Source organism: Cricetulus griseus, chromosome 3 (assembly GCF_003668045.3).
Source record: "Cricetulus griseus strain 17A/GY chromosome 3, alternate assembly CriGri-PICRH-1.0, whole genome shotgun sequence".
Classification (NCBI taxonomy): Eukaryota; Metazoa; Chordata; class Mammalia; order Rodentia; family Cricetidae; genus Cricetulus; species Cricetulus griseus.
This window is the reverse complement of record NC_048596.1, coordinates 261,505,298-261,516,514: the sequence shown is the minus strand read 5'-3', so window position 1 is coordinate 261,516,514 and position 11,217 is coordinate 261,505,298. Positions and strand designations below refer to the sequence as shown.

At 45.5% G+C, this 11,217-nt stretch overlaps 1 protein-coding gene across 1 annotated transcript in view; it reads left to right on the top strand.

The window, feature by feature from the left end:
- Nucleotides 1-509: 509 nt before the first annotated feature.
- Adtrp (androgen dependent TFPI regulating protein) overlaps nt 510-11,217 on the top strand; it is a 64,423-nt gene continuing 53,715 nt past the window's right edge. Inside the window, exon 1 of the mRNA XM_027410416.2 lies at nt 510-662. Coding sequence (XP_027266217.1) covers nt 510-662 — 153 coding nt within the window. The remainder of the gene's footprint in view (nt 663-11,217) is intronic.

The following is an 11,217-nucleotide window of genomic DNA, read 5'->3' as shown; positions in this document are numbered from 1 at the left end:
GCTTGACAATACCTCAGAGGTTTCACAAGTAGAATGACTACATTTGACTCCCTTATCTTTCCTGGAGCCATAAACACACCCAAGTCTCTACTTCCTGCTTTAAGAAAACCTCACATTCTTCGAAGAGCCACCATTACCACCCCTGACCTTTCTGACCAAATGGAAAGGAAGAACAGAGGCATGACCTTTTACTGAGGCGGCATTTATAACAGGTTATTCGGCGACTGTGCCCTGTTCAAAGTGCAGCTCTTGTTTGTTGCTTGCCTCAAAGCCTTGTTTTGAAATATGTACAAGCGGTCAGGTTTTCTAAAAGCAGCTATCTGAAAGCTTTCCTCCCGAGCTTATAAGAAAAGGTGCCTAAGAGAGACTCAAACTCCAGCCTGCCTTGAAACTCATTCCCAGGGGGGCTCTGTTTCTACAGCTCTCCAGCCTGATCAGAGAGAGCAGTTGTGACTCCCAGGACTCAGGCAAAGCAGAGAGCAAGGTCACTGCTCCCATTCACGGAAGCCATGACGAAGACAACCACTTGCATATATCACTTCCTTGTTTGGAACTGGTACATCTTCCTCAATTATTACATCCCACTTATTGGAAAGGATGAAGAGAAGTTAAAGGAATTCCATGATGGTGGACGTTCAAAGTACTTGACGCTTCTTAATCTGGTAAGTATGCGTGTGTCTGGAACCAAGTTATCAGGAATGTGAGAGCTTTTCCATACACCACTTTTCTAACCACTTTTTGAGTCCCCTGTATGTCTTCCTTCTTCACGGTTGGTGAGTCTTGGGCTTCCCCTATTATTTAGCAATTTGCTCTGAGGAACTCAGTCTGGAAACTCTCCATAGCTACTGGGGCTCCTGATTGTTAAATGCTCTCTTACAAAGAGAGCCAAAATGGGGGTGCACAGGCTTGAAGTACAAAACATAGGAGAGATTTCGAACCCTGCCTGGGAGTCTGTGAGAAGGCAGAGTGTCGCTTGTTGTGTGGGAAGTGTGACTTCCAATGGAGGAATAATGTCCTTTGACAGCACACACCGATTCACAGATTTATCCAAGAAAAGCAAACACATTTTGCCACCTTCTCTCCCACTACAATTTTTTATAGGCTCAAGTTCCATTTGAAAGGAGAGATCACCCGAGCCAGCAATCAGTACGTACACAGTTTCAACTGTTTTAAAACCAAACTCGAAGCTTAATACCTTCTTGTCTTTTTAACGTGGCTGGTCACATGCTACTGAAGAAAGTCTGAATGAGTGGAAGAAAAACTGCCATGTAAGAAGGATTTTAGGGAGAAATATATATATATATATATATATACATATATATATATATATATATAAAGTTGGAGCATCCTACAGACATGGGAATTGACATTTAAGTCTTTGTTGTTGTTGCTAAAATACACAGTTCTATAAAAGCATCTGGTTTCAGGGATCTGGAAAGAATATTCTTATTTTCAAGATTTATCTTTTATATTGTAAGTGTTTTACATGCATTGTCTACATGTATGCATATGTGCCACATATATTTCTGGTGTCTGTGGAGATCAGAGGAGGGCATTAGATCCCTGGAACTAGAGTTACGGATGGCTGTGGGTGCTGGGAACCGATCCTGGGTTCTCTGGAGGAGCAGCAGCGGGTTTCCTTAACTGATGAACTCTCTCTGATCAGAATGTGATAACCCTTAACATGGCCAGAAAGAGGCACACTGGAGTGCTGAGGAGGCAGAAATGTTGAGTTCAGACTGAAGAGGACTTTGAGGCACTGTCCCCTCCCTTCTGGCCTTGTGTTCACCTCTTGGTAACATATTGGCCTGAATATTTTGAGTTCTGGACTTAGCTCTCTTGTGCCAGAAAGTGTCAAGGTGGTTGTTTGCTTCAGTCTTGAGATTTTATGATGGAGAAAGTTGAATAGTCAGAAAACAATGAAGTTTGTATCTCTGTTAATCAATGCGGGGTGTAAGGGGGGGGGGGTGTGCGTAGTACGGCCATTCCACCGCACAGAGTCACAGAGTAGTGGGACAGACTTAGCATGTAACTTCGTTAGACACCTCCCTGACCTCTTGTGGCTTTCAATGCCATGTTTTCCCCTTATTTTCTGTCTACTGACATACCTTAGTTTGATGCTTTCAAAAAAATCATAATGTCTTATTTATTTTGTGTGCATGTATGTGTGCATGTGTTGGGGTCATATACACCACAATGCACCAGTAGGAGTCAAGGGACAACTTTCAGGAGCCAGCTCTGCTTCCACCATTTGGCCCTTAGGATTGAACGCAGGTCGTCATCGCTGGGCAGAAAGTATGTTAAAGAGTCTCCCACAGACCCAAATCGTATTCTAGTTTGATCGAATTTCCTGCCTGGCTGCTGGTTAGCCACAAAATCAAATCCCATTTGTTTTTCTTTTTTGTTGGACCCACCTTACTCTCCCCAAACTTCCTGCCTCTCTCATTCCAAATTTGCCCCAGAGACCACATTAGCTCTGCATTCTCCTTCCCTACCTGAAGTACCTGGCCCTCCAATTCTCAGATTCCAGATTAATCTTCTGAAGCCCTTTTTTATTTTTCTTGAATTCCTTTTAACACGATGGCCTCATTTGGAAAAACAAAAAAAACAAACTCAACTCTCAGGTCCCCTTCTTCCCAGGAAAGTTGGGTCTCTAAGAGAAAGGCCACTGTCTCGCTAGTTGTGTCCATGGGTTTCCTTCCTCCTTTCTCTGCTCATAGCCTACTGGCCTCTGTTCATTAGTTTGCTTCTGCCATAGGCTTCCAGAGCCCATCTGAAATCCCATGTACAGTACTGTTTTCTAGACCTTTCCCTCCTTTTTCTGTGAATATACAAAACTTTTTTTTTTTTTTTTTTTTTTTTTTTTTTTTTGGTGCTTTGCGTCAGGGTTTCTCTGTAGTTTTAGAGCCTGTACTGGAGCTGGCCTTGAAGTCACAGAGATCCACCTGCCTCAGCCTTACGAGTGCTGGGATTAAAGGCGTGCACCACCACCACCCAGCTAACATTTGAATTCTTACTAACTCAAAACCAGTTCTATCTCATAGGCCCCTACCAACCCAAGCCATTTACAGTTTTCCATTGTGTTTACCAGGAGGGCAGGGCATAGGGCACTCATATACTAGAACTCTGCTCACTTGGTCTGTTGTGGGCGTGGCTATGTGTTCTGCTTTCCTCAGTGATGTCTCCTCTGGCTGTTTCCGGCCCTGGCATGCGAGCAAAGGAGACATTATCTGTAATGATTTGCTTTCTACACTCGTGAAAGTATGATTTCACAGGGTGTTCCCCACCTGACACAGATGGGTTAAGTATATTTTAGGGGACCCATTCAAGGATAGTTTCAAGTAGCATGGTTATAATAAATGTTTGAGCCTCAAAATTTCTACCTCTTGAGGTCTCACCAGTTAATTTATGGCTATTAGTTTTTAACGAATTTATATTTTATATGGAATAAATTGATCAGACTTTAGAGGTCTCCTAACTCACTCTAATATTCGTGTTTATTTGACTTCAACCTGGTGAAATTAGTATACAATCCAACCTAGCAGGAATTGTAAATTGTATTATATTTTATTTTACATGTGTTAAGTTTTTTGCCTTCATATTTGTATACCCCATGTGTGTGCAGTACCTGTAGAGACCAGAAGACGGTGTAAGATCCAGAGCCAGAAGCTGCAGGTAGATTTGAACCATCATGCAGCTGGGAAGAACCAAACCCTAGTCCACTGTAAGAGCAGTAAATGCTCTTTAATCACTGAGCCAACTCTGTTTTTTTGTTTTGTTTTGTTTTTGTTTTTCGTTTTTTGGTTTTGGTTTTGGTTTTGGTTTTGGTTTTGGTTTTGGTTTTTTGAGACAGGGTTTCTCTGTGGCTTTGGAGGCTGCCCTAGAACTAGCTCTTATAGACCAGACTGGTCTCAAACTCACAGAGCTCTGCCTGCCTATGCCTCTGCCTTTGCCTCTGCCTCTGCCTCCCTAGTGCTGGGATTAAAGGCGTGTGCCACCACCGCCCAGCTCCTGGTCCAAGTCTGTAACCCATCAACTTAGCAGAGATTGTATACCTCCTCTCTTTATTTATATTTATTGTTAAACAAACATAACTATTTTAATGCCTTTGTAATTATGCCCTTAGTCATGTTAGTTAGTCTTCTGTGTGTTTTTTCATGTTAGCATACAAACGAAAATGGGTGTCATGGAATTTCTATACAGGTTTTGTTTTTATTGGTCCTCACCCACACTTCCCTCCTCTGGCCTCCTAGCCCATCCCTTTTGTCCCCAGTAGCCTCGTTCTCCTTTTGTGTCACATACATCCAGTACCACCTTCTTCTTCTTCTTCTTCTTCTTCTTCTTCTTCTTCTTCTTCTTCTTCTTCTTCTTCTTCTTCTTCTTCTTCTTCCTCCCCGTGATCTCTTCTCCTCCCTCTCATAGTTCCCTCTCCAGTTTCATGACTTAGAAACTCCGACCCACACATCTAGAACCTACTTGTGAAGGAAAACATGTGGCATTTGTCTTTCTGAGTCTGGCACACCTTTCCGCTCAGACACCCTTAATCTCTAATTGGCTGGGTGCAATTACTTCTGTGTTCCTGTTGAATGGCAAAGTCTGCCTTATCACAAGTCAGATTTTAGAGCATTGCACCATTTTCCTCCTGAAACTGCCCCCAGAAGTCCCGAAAGAAGCCACAGAAGCTGCCAGAGAGTCGGTGGCTGGTGGAGAGCTGGAAGCTAAGATGAGAAGGGTGAGGGACAAGAAAGTCACCGTGGACAAGACAGAGAGCTTACCAGGGAGAGGGTGTGTGCTCTGGTGGTTGTGTTCTCAGTATGGTTCCTCTGTCCCACTACCTACCATCCGTGACCCAAGGCTAAAGACTGTATGCTGTTCATTTCCACATTTGTTAAATAGGAACAAAAACAGAAGCTAGAAGCATGGCCAGAACCTGAGAAGGCCATCAACATGGTGTAAGCAGAAAAGGGAGAGAAGATGGAAGTGAGATGCGGAGCTTGGAGTTATCTTGTGTTTGACAGAGATGGACAGTGTGGGATGTGGTGACTTAGCTGATCATAGGTCTCCTTGATAAGTTCTTAGTGGATGGTAGATAGATGAAAGTCAATTACTACCCTGGTAGCTCCTGTGGATGCCTCCCCAATGCACATTCTGTCATTTAGCTAGAAGAGGATGTCTACTGAGACATCCTTCTCCCTGCCATTGCTGCTAGGATAGACATCCTTGACATTGAGACTCTTGGAGAGGTATAGTTTCTGGTTCAAGCAGAGATCAGTGAGTCCCACCAAGTGTGCAAGCCCCAACAGTTGAGTATAGAGACCAAGCTATGCACAATTTTGTCTGCTTGTTCTAGCTCCGCTTATTACTACAGTGCCCACTTGGTCCCTAGAGGTAAATCCTTGCTTTCCATAGCTACATCAAGGTTTTAATCTGTGAAGGTCAAAGCTTTCCAGAGTCCAAAAGACACACACAACTGATGTTGCTCACAAAGATACTTAAGGCGGCAGCTCTTCGGGTAACTGAAGAGATTAGAGCTGCTAGCACAGAGTGAATGGATATCGCCAGTACCCAAACAAAGCAATTTAAATCGATTGAGTAGCCAGGATGGACAGCGTTTTGTGGGGCGATCTGTGATGAGAGGCCTTGCTTCTGGAGCCGGAGCACTGCTGTCTACTTCCTTACTGTGTAATTTTAAGTGAGTTACCTAACTTTTCCACAGCTCAGTTTGTTCCTGTGTAGCACGGAGGAAAGCATATCCTCCCACCTCCCCAGAGCTGAGAGAGATTCATTCCACAGCTCCCAGATGGTGTGTGGGCTTCTGATGGTTCACAGGTGATCTCTCCTCCCAGCAGCACCCTCGGCAGGAGGAAGCTGCCTCCACCAGAGTTTAGCTCCCTCCCTGGGGTCGCCAACGACCCACTTCAGGGGAGCTCTGCAGGGCTGCACAACACTAAGAATCTGTCTGCCCCCAAATCACCACCCCTCCTCCATAGGTCCCCTGAGGGTGTTGTCCTCAGTGAGTTCCCTACAGGCACGTCTCAGAACCTCAGGCTCTTTCCCACTCATCCTGGCTTTCATCCCATGAGTAACTTACAGAAAATGTTCCTTCTTCCTCCTCTTCCTTTTTTCTCTTTCCCTTCCTTTATTCCCAGTAAAGGCAAACTGACATCGAGCCAATGCTGGCCTGTATTATCTCTAATACAATTCTGGGTTCCTAACTGGCACTTCAGGAATGTTGGCTGAATGCATTGATAACCAGAACACAGTTCTAATTGGTATGAGCCACATGTCAGGAAACCCCTTCCCTCGCAGAGGTTGCTCTATCCCAGAAAATCCTACTGCTATCTGAAAGCCACTGTCACTAGCTACACAGCCTTGGCCAAAGCGTCTCACACTCCTAAACAACACATTACACAAAACCCATGGTCTCTCTATTTTTCTCATTATTCCAAGTTATGTCCTTTACATTATTTGTCCTGCTGGTTTTGTTTGTTAAACTCTCTTGTTTATCTCGGCTTCTTTTGTGTTTTAACCCGATCTATTTTTTTTTAATTTAAGTTTTTTGGGAATTTCATATATGAATAGTGCATTCGCATAATTTTACCACTCCCTGTCCTCTTCCAAGGTCCCCATGTCCACTGTCACTCCCTCGCAAATTTGTGACTTCTTCAGTTATCACTGTCTTCCACATACACAATCTACAATATTGATAAGCCCCTGTGACTATCTGCTGAGGACTGACCCCCCCCCCGCGGCATTGGAATAACCTATCAGGAGGCTCATCCCTAGAGAACCCTGATGCTCCCTCCCTCAGCAGCCTTTGATGGATTGCTTGTGGCTCTTCACCTAGCACAGCATGCTTCTTTTTGTAGGCCGCCAGCTCACAAATAACAACATGGAGACGTCTTATTAATTATAAAAGCTTGCCCATCAGGCTGTTCTCACTAGCTCTTATAACTGACATTAACCCACTTATATTAATCTACGTGTTACCACATGGTGTTACCTCTCTCTTGTCTTGCAACTCCTATTTCCTCTGCATGTCTGGATGGGACTCTGCCTTTCTTCTTCCCAGAGTCCTCTCTGTCCCTAGAAGTCCTGCCTAACCTCTTCCTGCCTAGCTATTGGCCATTCAGCTCTTTATTAAACCAATCAGAAGGTGCCCTGGCAAAGATACATTTTCATAGTATAAACAAATGCTAAGTAAAACCTGCGGGTGAATGAGGCCTTGTGAAATTTCCCACACTCACAATGGCGTGCCAGCTGGTGGTATCTTTACATGGTTTTTATTTAGACCGTATTGTTGAAATTACACGGGAGAAGCTTCGGAGTCTTTCTTAATTTAGACACACAGGAATGGTGAGTGGGAATTGCGCACTTCACACCTGCCCAGATCACCTTGGCTAAGGATCCTGTCGTTCCTGCCAAAAATCCTGCCAGTCAACTGCACCCTCCCCACTATCACCAGACAAAATGCCTATCCCAATTAGTGTCCTTACATTCTCTTTAATTTGGGGGTAGTCTCCCACTACAAGGGTTACATCAGGTCGAGGGAAGGGCAAGGAAAGTCCCAGTGTGGCCGAGTTAGGCCTGGAGTCTTGGGCTTGGCACCAGGTTGTTTGACTCATCCAACAGGAGTCATAATGTCTTGTTCAGGGGACTAGTGGAATCTCCCTCTCTGGAATTATTTTTTTAATGGAAGAAATTTTCATTTCCTGGGGTTGTTTAAAAGGGTTTTGGCTTTAGGGTAAGGAAATAAACTTGATGACTTAGAAAGGGTAAGTTTCCATGATTTTAAGATCCTCATGGATTTGTGAAGACATGGAATGTGCAAACTAAATATCCTTCAGCTACAGTTTCTTAAATCACATTAGGTTGTGTGTGTGTGTGTGTGTGTGTGTGTGTGTGTGTGTGTGTGTGTGTGTGTGTAAATTCAGCTCTGTCACTGGTCATAAGTTTGCTAGGTAGCAACAGAAACAAAAAGACAACCAACAAATTTAGAGCAGTAGCATTTCAGGAAAAGACCCAGAACATTCCACTGGAATAGACTGGAATGGCTGGTAGAAAAGATGAATCAGAAAACGTCAGCTAGGAAAAGGCTTTGGTCATCAGGACACCATGAAGCCTGCTTTCCTGGGAGCCAGTGTCCCAGGATGGTGGATGAGCAGATCACTGTACGTCTACATGACCTGAGATGATTCCGATGTTCCCTCAGCCTCCCTCAAGACTCCTTAGAGTCCCTGACTTCCCACACCCCTCATCCTTCAATCTGCTCGGTAGTTCCTTTACACCCTAGCCCTTGCTGTGGCCTCCACACATATGTGCATGCATGCACAAACCCACATACACGCTTAAGCATGTGTATATCTGTGTCCTAGAGAACACTAGTTAGATTGCATGGACCTTCTTGTGTGTGCTCATTATAACCTAAGTCCTTAAAGACCCTACTTCCAAATATAGTTACTTTCTGAGAATTCTGTAGGTGTTTGAACACCAACATATACATTTCTGGAGGGGATGCAAAGGAGTCCATAGCGGCTGGTATTTTCTCCTGATAACTCTTCTCTTTCAAGAGTGCTATCACCGTGTGTGTGTGTGTGTGTGTGTGTGTGTGTGTGTGTGTGTGTGTGTATGTGTGTGTGTGTGTGTGTTTATAAACATGGTCTTATTTTTCGTTGGTAGATAAGCAGATCACTACTCATCTGAATAACCTAAATTAGTCCAAGTGTGCTCTTGACCCTCCTCAAGATGTCCTAGGACCCCTGACTTCTCACATTTATCCTCCAACTCTGCTCAGGAGTCCCTTTACACTCCCAACTCTAGCCTGTCAATGCCTTGGCAGCACCCTCATGCCTTCCTCTCCAACACCCATGTGGGACCTGCTGCTACCCAAATATTCGTTGTTGATACTGATGTGGCATGTCAGTACTCAGATCAATGGCAGCAAGGCTGCCTCATACTGAGTTGGCATCTGGAGATGCCAGTGTGGCATATGTCTTGCAAGACGATGTGTGAGCTGGGGATGGAGGGGGAGAGGTGATTGGCACATTTATACTGGGGAGCTAATTCATACTGATGGAGAGAAACCTCGGAGGAGCTGAGTAATTTACTGTCTTCCTTAATCTGGTTTCCACACTCCGTGACTGCGATGGCAAGGGGAGGATGGGCTTGACTCCCGATGACTCAACACCGGGTAGTATAACTCTCATTCTGGGTGGGAGCAGCCTTTCTCCCAAAGAGGCCAGATTAAGGGGACGGTCCAGTGTGTGATGAATTGGTGTCTTGATCAACAGAGCTCAGACCCCCGATTGCTTCTGCAAACTAAGGCAGGAAGAGGTTGCTGCTGCCAGAGTATCTGGAAGTGAAACTAGGTCTGAGAGCTATGTGGGTGGGGGGAGGAGGAGGGAGAAGATGCAACTTCTGACATCCATGTGCAAACGACTGTGTGCACACTCAGAATTCCGCAGCAGCTCTCGGGCTTGGTTCCAAAGGCACCCACAGTAGGTGTAAGCCTTCTGGAGGGAACCACTGCATAGCATTTAGAGCTGTGGCCCTTTCCCTCCCTCCCACACACACCCTCTGCCATTGGGAAGCCTCCTGCTTCCCTAGGCAATTTGTGACTCTCACCCAGACTGTGTTTTCTGCCTCTGAGTCGGCCTTGGCTGCCTTGAATAACCCTGGCCTCATTCTGTGCTGCACAAGCGGAGAGTTCCAGCATTTGTCCCCTTCTCATGACTGCCTTAGCCATTCCATTCCACACTGAAGGACTGGCTACCTAGGTCTTCTCCCACTCCCATCTTCCTGAGACCATCTGGTCTGTAATTCTAGGAGGAGGCTTGCTTAGATAAATGGGCCTCAGTCTCAGCTACCTAGAATGAGAATATCCCAGAAATATGGTTTGAAAGAGAAGGCTTAGCTGGCCAAGTAAGTGCCTGGGCACAAGCTTCAGGACCGAACTATTATTCCCATCACCTCCTTAAGAGGCCAGGCATGGCGGCCTGAACTTGTAATCCCAGCACAGAGAAGGTAGAGAGAGAGATGTCTGGGGCTTGGCTTGCTGACCAGCCTCGCTGAAGCAGAGAGCCCCCAGCTCTCAGGGACAGACTCTGCCTCAAAAACCAGGGTGGAAGATGGCTCCTAAGGAACAGTGCCCAAGGTGGATCCATGGCTAAACCTTCCTCCATCTCACCAACACACACCAGAAAGATCAGGCAGACATGGGAAGGTTTATTAATCCCCATCCCTTCCCCAGACCAGGCTCCCCCACCCCCACCCCAGACCCATTAAAAGGGAATTTCCAGGGTAGAAAGTGGACTTTGTTGTTTTTTTAAAGTTGTATTTTATCCTCTCACTCGGAATTGTTTCTCTTCTGACCTCCCACAGAACTTTGTGTGGACTGCTTGAGAAATCTGATGTTTTTAAGTCTGGCTCAAAACTAGACAATGAAGCCATGGAGCTTGGAGCCAAGCTTGTTAATCTCTTTTTATCCCATTTTCCTCATCCCCCTGCCCACCCTCGCCCACCCAAGACAGTGTTTCTCTGTGTCACCCTGGCTGTTCTAGAACTCCCTCTGTAGACCAGGCTGGCCTCAAACTCAGAAATCCACCTGTCTGTCTCCTGAGTGCTGGGTTAAAGGCGTGCACCACCACTAATGGCCACTTTTCCTTGTCCTTAAGATGGGCCTGCTAGCTTAATTTTAGCACATCCCAAGGACGTTTGAGAATTAATATCGAGTCTTGAGTCTGGAATGTAACAAGCCACGACTAAAAGTCAGCTACTGCAGTTCTGAGTCGTCAGTAAGACCCCTGAACGATGATGTCTAATCCATAAAGATTCCCCTAGAGTGCTGGCTTAAAAATCACCACTGGGCCTCCTTTCTAGCCTCTGTGATCCTAAGTCTGCAAATAGAGAAGAGCCTGGTTCTCTGAGAAGCTCCAGGCAGGGCACTTGAAGCTGATCTGAGGACTCAGCGGTGAGTCATGGATGAATCCACACCTGCTTCTCTCCCTACTCATGCCTCAGCACAGGGAGTGTCCTGAAGCCAACTTTAGATCTTTGCTCAAGTCTAGGTAGGCTTCAGTCACTGTTCCGCAACAGCCAACTTGGTTCAATTATTAACCTAGCACCCTGGGCTCTGTAACTTTCATACTCTAGGCTAGAATCCAACTGCCCCTCACATGCCAAAGCAGAGCTTCCACGGACTGAGATGACTTTTGTTTA